The sequence below is a fragment of the Polypterus senegalus genome, chromosome 7 (assembly GCF_016835505.1).
Source record: "Polypterus senegalus isolate Bchr_013 chromosome 7, ASM1683550v1, whole genome shotgun sequence".
Lineage (NCBI taxonomy): Eukaryota > Metazoa > Chordata > Cladistia > Polypteriformes > Polypteridae > Polypterus > Polypterus senegalus.
The window spans coordinates 21,288,092-21,300,855 of record NC_053160.1 but is presented as its reverse complement, the minus strand read 5'-3'; the positions used below and the strand labels follow the sequence as shown (position 1 = coordinate 21,300,855).

General features: G+C 36.3%; 1 protein-coding gene across 3 annotated transcripts in view; it reads right to left on the bottom strand.

Annotated features, from left to right (window-relative positions):
• Positions 1–12,764, bottom strand: part of fancg (FA complementation group G) — a 52,129-nt gene that overhangs the window by 7,407 nt on the left and 31,958 nt on the right. For all 3 annotated transcript variants that reach the window (XM_039758333.1, XM_039758334.1, XM_039758335.1), the window contains 3 exons: positions 6,860–6,926; positions 5,654–6,036; positions 1,542–1,582 (listed from right to left, as the gene is read on the bottom strand). In XM_039758333.1, the coding sequence (XP_039614267.1) occupies positions 1,542–1,582; positions 5,654–6,036; positions 6,860–6,926 (491 nt within the window). The remainder of the gene's footprint in view (positions 1–1,541; positions 1,583–5,653; positions 6,037–6,859; positions 6,927–12,764) is intronic.

The window sequence follows — 12,764 nt, the reverse complement described above, 5'->3', positions numbered from 1 at the left end:
ATACAGTTTGTTTGAAATGAATTTTTGAAATCTGCTCTTTCATTTTGAATAGCCTGGGTATTACATTTTTGGTTCACCTCAAACCTTTCTTTGGATATTAGATATTAAAATAAAATTATATAGGCATTAATTAAGTCAAACGAGGATAAGTTACTAATATTTATTGTAGCTACTTTAGTAAAGTCATTAGGAAGGGGTGCAGAAAAGCAGAACATCATAAGAATAGTTGTTTGAAGAAAAAAAGGAAGAAAAAATAAACAAACACAGCAGCCATACTTCTGCTCTGGTCTCTTTCATATAATATGACCCAAATGGAGTGTACTACTGTTGTGTTGGTCATTTAAACTAAACATCAGTTCCACTCTGATGAAAGGTAAATGCAGATACGGGCTACATCCACACTACTATCTATCTATCTATCTATCTACTACATTATTGTTGAAAGACAAAGTTATTAGTCTCTCTTTTCGCCTTTATCCTCACTACTCCAGCATTTTTAACCTCTGAAAATGGAGACTTCTGTAAACGCTCTCCAGAGCCGTGCACTTTTGAAAATGCCCACTTGGAGTTTCGGCATGGAGGGGTGAAAATGCAGATTCTTAATCTTGTTCTGATTAGTTTGTGCTTATTATGTAGCCCTTCCCCGATTAGATCTTGCTCTTTATGTCTCAATCCCTGATTGGTCACCCAACAACGAACAAAACCATATTCCAACACAGTAGACATGGGAGTTGTTTCCACAGCACCTGTGGTGTTGCTTAACTCCAGCATCTAAATTGTGTTTTGTACAGTGTGAATTCCACATACATACATGCACAAGAGGCAAATAATTTACTTATGATAAATCCCATGGCCTGTTACCATTCCTTCAAGGATTTTTTCCCACAAATGTGCATTAGTCCAATGAAGACAAACAAATATTTCATGTGCATTTTTGGTCATTTTAGTGTGGGTGGGGATACTATTGTTAATGATGTGAAAATGCTAATGTGGGCAGAGATCGTTTTCACATAAAAACACTACTTTTAAATTAAAACGCATTAGTGTGGATATAACCATTGTGCTGTTGCTTTCCCCCTAATAGTTTTAAAGCCAAATCAATTTGATAAAATTAAAATATTTCTCTGCCATATATCATTGCAGAAAAGCTAGTAAATCAAAGTATAAGATTCTTCACAAATACAAATAATCACATTGCATTTTCATTTGTACTTAAACTGTTTATCCACAGAATGACAAACAGCCTTCCTTTTTTAAGATGTACTTTGCTAAGTAGGATATTTGCATTTATTTTAGACATATATTTTGTTGGTTTGGCAATTCTATTTTTTGTTTGGTGGTAGGGTAGCTGGATGCTTTCCTGCCACATGGCTTTGTGTTTAGGGGGGACTTTTAAACTTTAACTAAGCACAGAAAATATTATTTCAAAATAGTGTATCAATGTTGACACCTTCTTTATACATTTAGCTAAACATTGCCTTAAAACGCACACACAAAATAAACTGAAAAAATGTAAATATTGCTCCTTTTGAGTAACTTACCCGACTGAACAATATGGACAGTCAGCAACAAATTTATGCACCTGAAATGAAAAATGAAGACGAAGAATTGTTCACAAATTCACATTGATTGTTGTTATATACTTTGAAGATATTCCTGGAAACCATAATGCCCTGAATATTTATCATAAAATCAATCATTAATATTCTTATTTGCAGTAGTTGTCACAGGGTGCTGAGTCTATCTCGGCCGCATCAGGCACAGGATCCATCACAGGGCTCACTCACAAAAACTCCATCCTCAATGCACCAAACCAGTCCAAATTAGGAGTAATGTACAGTATATATATTTTAACCTGAGGCTGTGCAAGATACACCATTTTATAAAACTATTAAGCATAAAATATTTTTACTTTTTAAAATACAGGTTGAAATTGAATCGCCCAATTAAACCTACAGGAGGCACAAGCAAAGCAACAAAAACATATTCAATTACTAGCATGTACATGATGTGTACATTTGCAACTCTGCCTTTAATGCAGCCTTCCTTTAATAAAAGTAACAGATACAAAACCATGTTATACTGCATTTAGACAAACCATCCTGATAAGAACAGGACTGATAAAACAATGCTCACCCAAACAAAGCCAAAATGTTAGTCCAAGGAAAAAAAGGGGACTTATCTGCTCTTATCAGCACAGATATACTGTACCGATTAACTATTTAGTGACTTAGAACAACAAATGTATTAGCCATTATAGATGATGTCCTCATCTCTCCTCAGCAGCTACATGTCCACCTTGAGATGTACTGGCAGCAGGATTTGAACACCGATCACTGGATCAAACAGCACCTACTTTAATAAGCAGAGGTTGCAAGTACTAATATTATGAGCAATTTATGGTGTTGTCCCCATCTGTTTCTCAGCCTCTAAATGCCAACCCTTAGATGTCCTGGTATCTCGTTATAACAGATGCTGTCTGATCCAGTATTCAGTGTTCAGAACCTCCTGCCGATACTTGTCAAGGTGGATGCCAGGGAGAATTTCTTGATGATAGTCAGTTTGATATAAAACAACCTGCAGCCTATCACATATATTTTGGTAAACCTCTCTGTACCACTGTAATAGATGGAGAAGTAAGAGAGAGGCAATTAATTTGTTTCCTATGGAGAATGTTTCTTAAACACCAAGTGTTTCTGAGCATGTAACACTAGTTATGTCTTGCCTGTGACAAGACCTTCTGCCTCCTATGAGCAGCACAGGGTAACTTTGAAAGACAAAGTTATAATCGTTTCTGCATTTGCAATGGGTTTCACCTCAGTTGCTGAAAAGTTGAACTGTATTCTGTGAAAGCCTATTGTAGTTCAATAATCTGCTCAGCATCCTTTGGTATCCTAACCCTTTATGATTTCTATTAGGGGATTGGCACTGAAGGGGTTAACTTAGACATTCAGTCTCAGTTTGCAATTAGTAAAGATAATTGCTTCATAAAACATATGATTTTACAGTAAATAATTACAAAATTAAACTGAAACCTTACCACACATTAATGTGTTAGGTGAAACTTTAGTGTTACGTGTTTTATTATTTTTACTTACACTTAATCTTAAATATAATTAATCTTATACTTATATCTTAATTGTTTTACACAATTCTTTGAAAATTGTTTAAAATGACACTATTTGTAATTAGGGAAAATAAATAAATAAAAAAATAATCGTACTCTGCTGAATAAGCCGGATTTTAAATACTCATGTTTCACTTTGTCACTGGCTTAATATAAGTCTTTATTTGGGCTAATGTCAAAAAGATTGTTGCAAGGACCTCCTGAAAAAAATCATGTGACACTGCTAATACTTGTAAATACTCAATAAAATGTTACGACTCATTTAAATTTTCTAACTTTTGCTAATAATTGCTTGCCCTTAACTCGCTGCATTTTTCTCTAAGTGTTGTTTCAAGTATGTTAATCTCTAGGACAAAAAACTACCTATTTACAAAACAACAGGAAATTCTTTCAGTCAACCTAAATGTATTCGGAAGAATATAATATTATGCACCAAATGAATGTTGTTTGCAAAGTTGCTTTCAAATCCAAAATTAATCCATAGGTTAATCCACATAAACAAAGAAACAAATTACAATAAAACTTCCAAAAACATCTTGTCCAGATACATCCTTAAAATGTAGAGGAAGCAACCTGAAAGTTACACTTCAATAATAAACCTAAACAAATGTAAATTTCCAGTTTCATTTCGAATAGTCTTTAAACAGAAAGAAAGACTTTGCTAAAGTTCTAACCTGAAATAAAGGAAGATTATCAAGCACTTAATTAGTCAGTATTGGGATTTTAATGGGCCAGTCTTAAGTTATGTTCCTAGCTGTTTTGGCGCCGTCTGTCTGTAATGTCAGATACTCGTGTTTAGTAGATGGATGCACTCATTCTTCCACTAATAAACAAATGATTATTTAAAGCTAGACAGTACTAATTGATAATTTGTCAATAGCATAAAGTTCACTATGTAGACAAAAAGATGTTTAAATTTTTTTGTGAAATGTTCAAGCTAGAAAACTTCAAATTTAAAATATTTTTAATGAGTTTAACTATGTTCATAAAAATGATTTTCTATTTCCATATTAATTTGCATATTCCCAACATTCTCCACATTTATAAAGCTCAACAATGTATATATAAAAAGGAAATGTGACCTGTACAATTACATTATTAACCACTTAATGAAAAATATTTTTTGTTGCCATAGGCACAAATATACCTTTCTTTTTATTGCTATATGTAACATTGCCAAAAATGGCTATTAGTGCTGATCAATAACAAGTGTCAAATAGGGCCTCGTCTTTCATGTTATAAAATTTTAAAGATATTCAAACCTCTTTGTATGAATTATGAATGAAAGGTGCCAATTTCCAGGAATCATTGACAAGAAACTGCCTCTTAACAACAGGCAGTAGTCTAAACAAAGTACCTTGAAAACAAATCTAAAATATGCTAAAGGAAGTTTTTTTTTTTTTTTTTTTGGAAAAAGGACTAATATAATTTGCCAAGAAGGTGTAAGAAACACATTTTGGAACACCAGTGCTGCCACTGATTGCTGTACAGTTTTGCTGTGTGCAGTCAGTTGTTTGATAAGAATATTGTACACACCAGCCCAGGCAAAAGTATATACCTATGGTGATTACAAATCATTTCTGTTACTATAATTATTTCAAATAATTAGAACAGCATATAAATCAGGTATTAGCTAAGAAAGAAAGAATTAATTAGATTAATATTGTCACTTTAAATAAATAGCAATTAGAAACATTAATTAAAAACAAAACAATCACTCCCAACAACAGAAAGGACAATCAAATAACTAACTGTTCTGCTTACTGGCATAAGAATGTATGCTTTGTGCTGGTATACAGGGCTGTCATCGTTGGAATTGTCCTTACTCATGAATAAAAGCAATTGTGCAAAATTAAATTACACCTATAAAGGTGTACTTTACTTTAAACAAAAACAGAAACATACAAATGACAGAGAAAGAAAAATTGTCGTCACAAGAAAGCAGATTTCCTATTTGACAAATGCACTATTACTATTTTTTTCACATGGAGAATAAACAAAACTGATTAACTCAGACTTAAATCCATTTCACTTTCTTCCACTAGCAAATGTCTTGTTTACATATTTTAGTGCAGTTTAGAAAATTATGTTTTTTCAAATGACGAAATAAATGTTATTCTACTTGTTAAAAGGAATGGCATATAGCATCAACTGTAAATTACAAGCATAATACATATAGCGGTGATGCAAGTTAGAAACCAACCTGATTCGGTTTACTTCTGACAAAATCAAGGCACCAGTTTTAAAATACGGATTGTAATCTCTCATGTAACAAAGGTTTCAGTGGGAATGAAAGAAGGCTAAAGAAAAGCAACTTTTTGTTTTTTTCCTTATTTATGGTCACAGCCAATGTAATGTGCAAATTAAATAATGCATTCATGATGTGGAAGAGATCAGACCTTACAAACCCTTACAGACATTCTGGATGTTGGTAATTATAAGAGAAAGAGAGATAATTTAAATATGAAAATAGACTGCTAAGCTACTCTAAAAAAAATAAAAATTATATTCACCAAGTTAATTTACCTGCTCAAATGAGTTATTGATTCTTTGGTGTCTTTCAACTCAGTAAAAGCCCATCCCTGATAAAAATAAGCAGCAGCAGTCCATAAAATACAGTTCAACTTTTCATTTTTTTGCTCTTGCACAGTCTCAGAATATTCTTCTTTTTGGTAACAAGATTCTAGCTGAGTAAAGAAGCTTTCACTGTTAGGTGGAATGCAGCCTTCAGAGTCTTTGAGAGGGACAGCAATCGTCAGTTTTTCTGGAACAATACCAGCAATCTTTTTAATAACCTCTTCACAAACCAGTGTAACATCCCAGAATTTCTTTGCTTTGAACAGCGAAGCTGCTGCTTCTAGGTATATTTCGGGAATTCTTGGAAGTGACACAATACTGTCTATAAAGACCTGTACCATAATAGAATGCAAATGAAAATTACTATTAGACTAAAATACATACGATGAAAGATTCCATAAACAGACAAAATACAAAAGAGCACATGAAAACAAATCTACAGGCTCAACAGTTACATCATTTTATCATACTGCATATACATATTTATTTATTTAAGGCTCCGGCTGCCCATGACCCTCCCTGTATATACAGGTTAAGAAAATGGATGCAGATAAATACTGTATTTAAGTCTTTTAAATCCTATTACTTAAATGTATCTGCTCTGCAACAATGTAAGCGATATGTCTGCCATTTTATTGCTTTAGTTTCCTCATATGCTGCTAAAGAATGCCAATTGCTACATAAAATATTCCTGAGTTAACAGAATCTGATTTTATTTTTAGCCAGTGCTTATAACCTGGGATGTCTAGTATTCAAATCTCAGCCGATTCTCTTAAAAAATAAATGTTCAGAATTTTAAGACAGGGATCTGTATGTATTAGAAAACATCATAGGTAATGGGTACCATTGATTATGAATGAGCTCTAGAACAAGATTTAGAATCAGTTCTGGCCAGTGTGGGGAAATGAGATGCAGCTGGCTAACAATACCTTCTCCCTCTAATGGCTTTAAATAGTATAAAACCAAAACAGAAACAAGAGGACTATTACATTTTTAATAACATACCACTGGTTTTAATTAACTGGTGAGCTTGAAAGTGATAGCTACAACCATATTGACAAGTTTAAGAAGTATGAGGGAAATAGTGTGGATTTCAACAAACTCAAAAGAAAACACAAGGTGTACTAAACTCTCTAATGAAACATCTGAATTCACCTCTTGATTCTTCTCTTCCTGAAACACTTCTAGCAGATCCAAATAATGTTCCACTGCATCGTCAATCCTGTAGGGAGAAAAGACACATTACATTGCAAAATATTTTTTCTCCACAATGGTCTATAATAGATTTACTTTATTATTTGGACCAAAGAGCAGTGTGTCCTATAAGAAAAATGGCTAATCTACTGTATATGCCAATCTTTGTCTATTCTTCCTCACTTAAAGATGCTAGAGAAGACTTGACTGAAAGATACTACACGAATGTGCCACAACAAGCTAATGATTTTTTCAGTACTACATTGATATTATTTACAAATTTACAAATTGAGATGTACGTCTCACTGATGCACCAGAGGCAAAAATATGTTGCTTGACCTAGCTCTTTCTAAGGTTCCATCTGGGCTTAAAATGTATCTGTGGGTGATCCTGAGGATGTCTCGGTTTTCTGTTCATTTTAATATCTACATGTAACCAATCGACAGCTTAAAGAAGTAACCATATGCAGTAGAAAGGGGAATAAAGTAATCATTGGGTTACAATACATTTACTCTTGCAAGACACAACAGAACACCAAGAATAATTTTATTTAATCCACTCTTCTACCAACGTTGCTGGTTGTACTGTCATGTGACTACACTCCTTATATACTTGTTTTTCTTACCAGCTTGGATTGAACTGTCAATAAAGTACAAAGCAGATCAAAATAATTCTTAGGGTGGAGAGTCAAGATTTACCACTACTAATAATACAGGCTCCAGTAAATGGAACAGTCTCATATCTAGAATGTTGTGGGTCATATGTGTCTCAAGAGGGGAATATGTCTCTACATTGCAAATGTTGAATTAGATTGTTAAAGCCTCATGCAAATGGGATTCATGTTGTAGTCACCACACACTTTGTCTTTAGGTGTCCCTTTAATACCAGCCTATCAGTGCCATTTTATTAGTGCTGTTCTCCTCTTAGAGTTCAACTTGCTGCCAGATTTCAGCAGGTAAATACGTAAGGCAGGGACCCTAGAATTCAAGTTATTCAGAAGTTTGAAAGATGAGCAAGACACTTTCAAATGTCAGATAATACAATGGGAGACTGGTAAACACATATACCTGGGGAACAAACCACTGAATGCAGGACCAGACTGCATGGGAATGTGTAGTTACACATGATTTAGTTCTAAAATGTAGTATGAACTATAAAAGAGTCAGAAAATTCAGTTGATACAAGGTTTGGTCCAAGCCAGTTCAGTAGTAGTTCTTATTGTTAAAGAAATGCTATTTTTCTTTTCTTATATGTTTTGATTTTATTTGATGCATACAATTTGTACCTGTGGTACAAATATTGCTGCACAATGCAACTGTCTCCATTTTAACTGTCAAAAAATATGTTAAACAGAGAAAAGTTTCCATTTTCTGTTATTTAATTTAGACAAATATTGCTTCATTTACAAAGAATCCTCCTGTGCAGTTACCCATTTAAATGTTGAGGAATTTGTTCTATGGTATTACAATGCCCAGGACTATCCACTAGCTTCGAACCTTGGCCTGCTAGATTGCAAAGTAGATACCTCATCTTGAGGAACCAAGGGGGACTCCCCCCAGTCTGCAGATGAAAAAACTTCTAAACTGCAATCGGCGAAATCTGGTTAACTCTGTCCCAGCCACCAACTCAAGTGTGGGCCTGGACTTTTAGTCCTAATGACGGAAGAAGTGTAACATTCATTGGCTAAGGAGTTAAATTTGTTCAAAACCCATTGCTTTATTATTTCTTCAGTGACATCTGAATGGGGCTTTTACTCTGATGCAAGGGTCTCTTAAAACTACTGGCCCATTGACTAATACTAGCTCACAAGGTATTGTAATATGGCCCTAAATACATGTTGAGGTCCCCGGCCGGGCTCCAGGACCAGAGGAGGGCTTGTGCCTCCTCCAGACCACAAGGGGGCGTCCGTCCTGGTTATGTTGGGGGCCTCGGGTACAGGGCTTGGAAACCCAGCCCTGTAGGGACCCGTGGCCACCGCCAGGCGGCACCCCGATGCCGGAATATCCTGTGTGATCCCCAGCCGGGGCTGGAGCCCGGCCAGGACGCCCAGGAGGACCAGAGGAGGGCTTGTGCCTCCTCCAGACCATGAGGGGGTGTCCGCCCTGGTTATGTGGGGGGCCTCGGGTAAAGAGCTTGGAAGCCCAGCCCTGTAGGGACCCGTGGCCATTGCCAGGCGACGCCCAGGTGCCTGAGGAACCCTGGAGCCCAGCACTTCCGCCACACCAGGAAGTGCTGGGGGGAAGACGACAGGGGACACCCGGACGGCTTCCGGGTGCGCAGCCGGCACTTCTGCCACACTGGGGTGTAGCTAGGACTGATTGCCGGAAGCAGCTGGAGCCCATCCGGGTTCCCATTTAAGGGGCCGCCTCCCTCCAGTCAGAAGTGGATGTCGGGTGGAAGAGGACAGAGCTGGCGAGAGGACGGGAGGCGGTCGAGAGAGGCACGGTGACTGAGAGGCACTGGGGTTAGCAAGTGCACTGAACTGTGTAAATATTGTAAATAAATAGTGTGTGGTGGAACTATGTTGTCCGTCTGCCTGTGTCCGGGTCCCAGTCCACAATGTATACAACTATGTTGATGAATTCTTGCCTATGAGTCAATTCCTCCACTGTAAACCACATGCCTACAATCAATAAAGTTCTTATACTGTCAATTACATTTATTTTCTACTGTTTAAACTAAGTAGCAAGCAAAATATAGCCTTCTTAACTGTACAATTTTTAGAGGTTAATAACTAACTTAAAATTAACATTTTCCCCCCATATAGTCCTTTCGAAAACCAAAATGGAAGGTTAATATTGAGTGCAGACAATTTTATTTGTGATCAGTTTTTTACCAAATTAAAAACAAAAAAAACAGGATATGACAATGAACCACCATAAGAGTGAAAGAACCTAACCCACCTTATCCCATCCTTGACCAAGGGGAAAATAGTTGAAGATAACTCAGTCAACAGAGAAGAGAATGGTAAAAGGATCATGATCAGACCATAACAGCAAAATAAAAAAAAGAGTATCTGTTAACAGAAAAACTCATCGGGACAGCAGCAGTCAAAGTTTCAACTGAATTGCTGGAGGCACCATTAATACATGATGTAGATCATATAGGGGTGATTAATTACAGACGGAGACCTGCCAAATGTATTATGCCCGCTTCCTTTTCTCTTCACTCTGAACAGCTCAAACTATAAATATAATGCCAGGTTGTGTCAATTGCAGAAATTCTCAGATAATTGTGCACTTATGGGATGTAATGATAATGTGGATGAGACAGAGGAGAGGAGTCAGGTGGACAACTTTGTTTCTTGATGCAGAAAAATCAGCAAAACAAAGCAACTGCTTGTTGAAAGTCTCTATATCTGGTCACTATTCAGGGAGTGGATGTAGAGGTGGTGCACTCCTGCAAGTATTGGACTAGTCTTGTAACACAGAGGAACTTTATAATAAAGGGCAGAGCCAACTCTTTTTTTCTTAGGAGACTGTGTTCCTTTAATGTGGGTAGTGACATCCTTCACATCTTCTACAACTCTTGTGATGGCATGTGCACATTTCTTTACTGTGGTGAGCTGGGTTAGTAACATCACTTCAAGAGAGACCCACCAAATCAACAATCTAATTAAAAGGGTTGGGTCAAATTGTGGGGCACTCTCTGGACCCCCTGGAGGTAGAAGCAAATGAGAGAATTAAAACAAAACTGAGTGACATTATGAACAATGCTGCATAGCCTCTCTCTGTCACACTAACACTGAGGTTTCAGCCAATGAATTATTAAGCAGAAGTGAGTTAACAAATGCTATTTTATACCAACAGCAATATGCCTGCATAATGCCTCACTGTGACTGTGACTGTAACTGCCAGGTCAGAGGTTTACTTTCTTTTTAGTGATTTTTGGTGTGTGGATGAGTGTGTATTTATCTATTTATTTATATATTTAGTGAGCTTCTGTAAAAAGCACAATTTCTACCTAGGGACAAAATATATCCTATCATCTACTTAAAACCCATCACTCAAAGAGGGGGAAAATGAAATAACATATTTGCATTAACATTGTCAAACCCACTTAATCCAATTCTGGATTATGGTGGGCTGCGTACCAATACAGCAACATTTGATATACTGAAGGAAGTAGCCCTGGACAGGGTACCTATCCATCACAAGTCATCCTTACGCAAATAACTACAGTGACCAAAGACCATTTAAATTCATCATTTAACCTAATCTGAATGTTTGGGGTATAACATAACATTCGGAAGTCTGCTTAATTCAATTCAGTATTGCAGAGGCATACAACATTGGTTCTGATACAAGCAAGTTTATTTTTGTCCACTGTTTCTATTGATAATAAGTTTGAAGACTCTCTTGTCTGGTGAATTTTTAAGGCTTTGTAAATCTGGAAATTATAAATAACTTATACTGTATTTTGTTTTTAGCTCTTTAACTTGTGGTAATTAATATTGTGTCTTTGTCCAGTAACACTTATTCCAAAAACAGACCCCAAACTGATGTTGCTTGATTATGCTGACCGCTTTTGTGAGTCATTTTGGATAAAAGCATCTGATAAGCAAATAAATGTAAATTTAACTTTAAGGGACAATTTTTCATTGCTCCTTCGGACTTTTAGACATATATGCCTGTGCTCACACCCTACACCATTCCATTTTACTATAACTATTATAATGAAATGTGCACTGCCATTTTACTAGTAGTATCTGCATATTTGGTACAATATACTATGGAAGGAGTCTATAAGTTCAGTCCTGGAGTGTCAGGTGTCAAATAATAAAATTACAAAACTAGGTTTCCTAAATTTCTTATTGGAATGTACCAAGGGTTTATGTACTTCACCTGGAAGTAATGACCAACTTTAAAAAGGATTGGGCAAAAACATAGTGACCACTCTAGACTGAATTAGAGAATAATTAATCTAACTAGGTCCCATTTACAACAGTGTGTGCTTATTGTGAAGTGCCTTCTTTGATAAAATACTTGGAAAGAAATTGAAGGTAAAAAAGTGAAGGATTGACAATTACTAATGTTCTCTGAATCACAAATCATTTGGATGATATTCTCAAAAAAGCAAAATCTACAGTATAAGTATGCATTGGTCATGGCAGAATGAAAGCACTAATATGCCATTAAATTTAATAATAAATTTCATCAAAGGCAAGGATTGGCTTATAATTAGGTAATAAACAGCCCTCCAGGACCAACTCTGACAACTCCTGTACTAATAGAATTATGTTAACTTCAGTGCTGTTCCTTCCCGGTCTACTGTTCATTAACAGTTATTGTCATTACCTCTCTTTCTTCAATCTATAACAGTAAAACCTTTAGTCAGTCACTACACAAGAGTCTCTTTCAAATTCACAATGATGTCAGCATGGACAACTCACCCAAGTTCATTGTACCCCTTAAATTTAATGTAGTAGGTTACATGTGTTGTTTCTGCAGCATCACTCCTTTCAGGCTGCCTGCAGCTACACAATCTTCATGGACAAGGAATTATTATGGATAACTGACTAACATCCAATGCTTTACAACGTAAATCCAGCAGCAATCGGTTATAATTCAAATACTTTTTACATACTGTAAATACCTTTAGTAAAATAAATATATTCGTAAAATGGAATTGGCGATTCTAACTTGGCCCTAGTGTGTGCTTGGTGTGTGGGTGTGTTTGTGTGTGTCCTGCGGTGGGTTGGCACCCTGCCCAGGATTGGTTCCTGCCTTGTGCCCTGTGTTGGCTGGGATTGGCTCCAGCAGACCCCCGTGACCCTGTATTCGGATTCAGCGGGTTCGAAAATGGATGGGAATTATGCTAACATTATGCAGACTATAAGACAGCAGATGGTCCACTTCAGCAAATG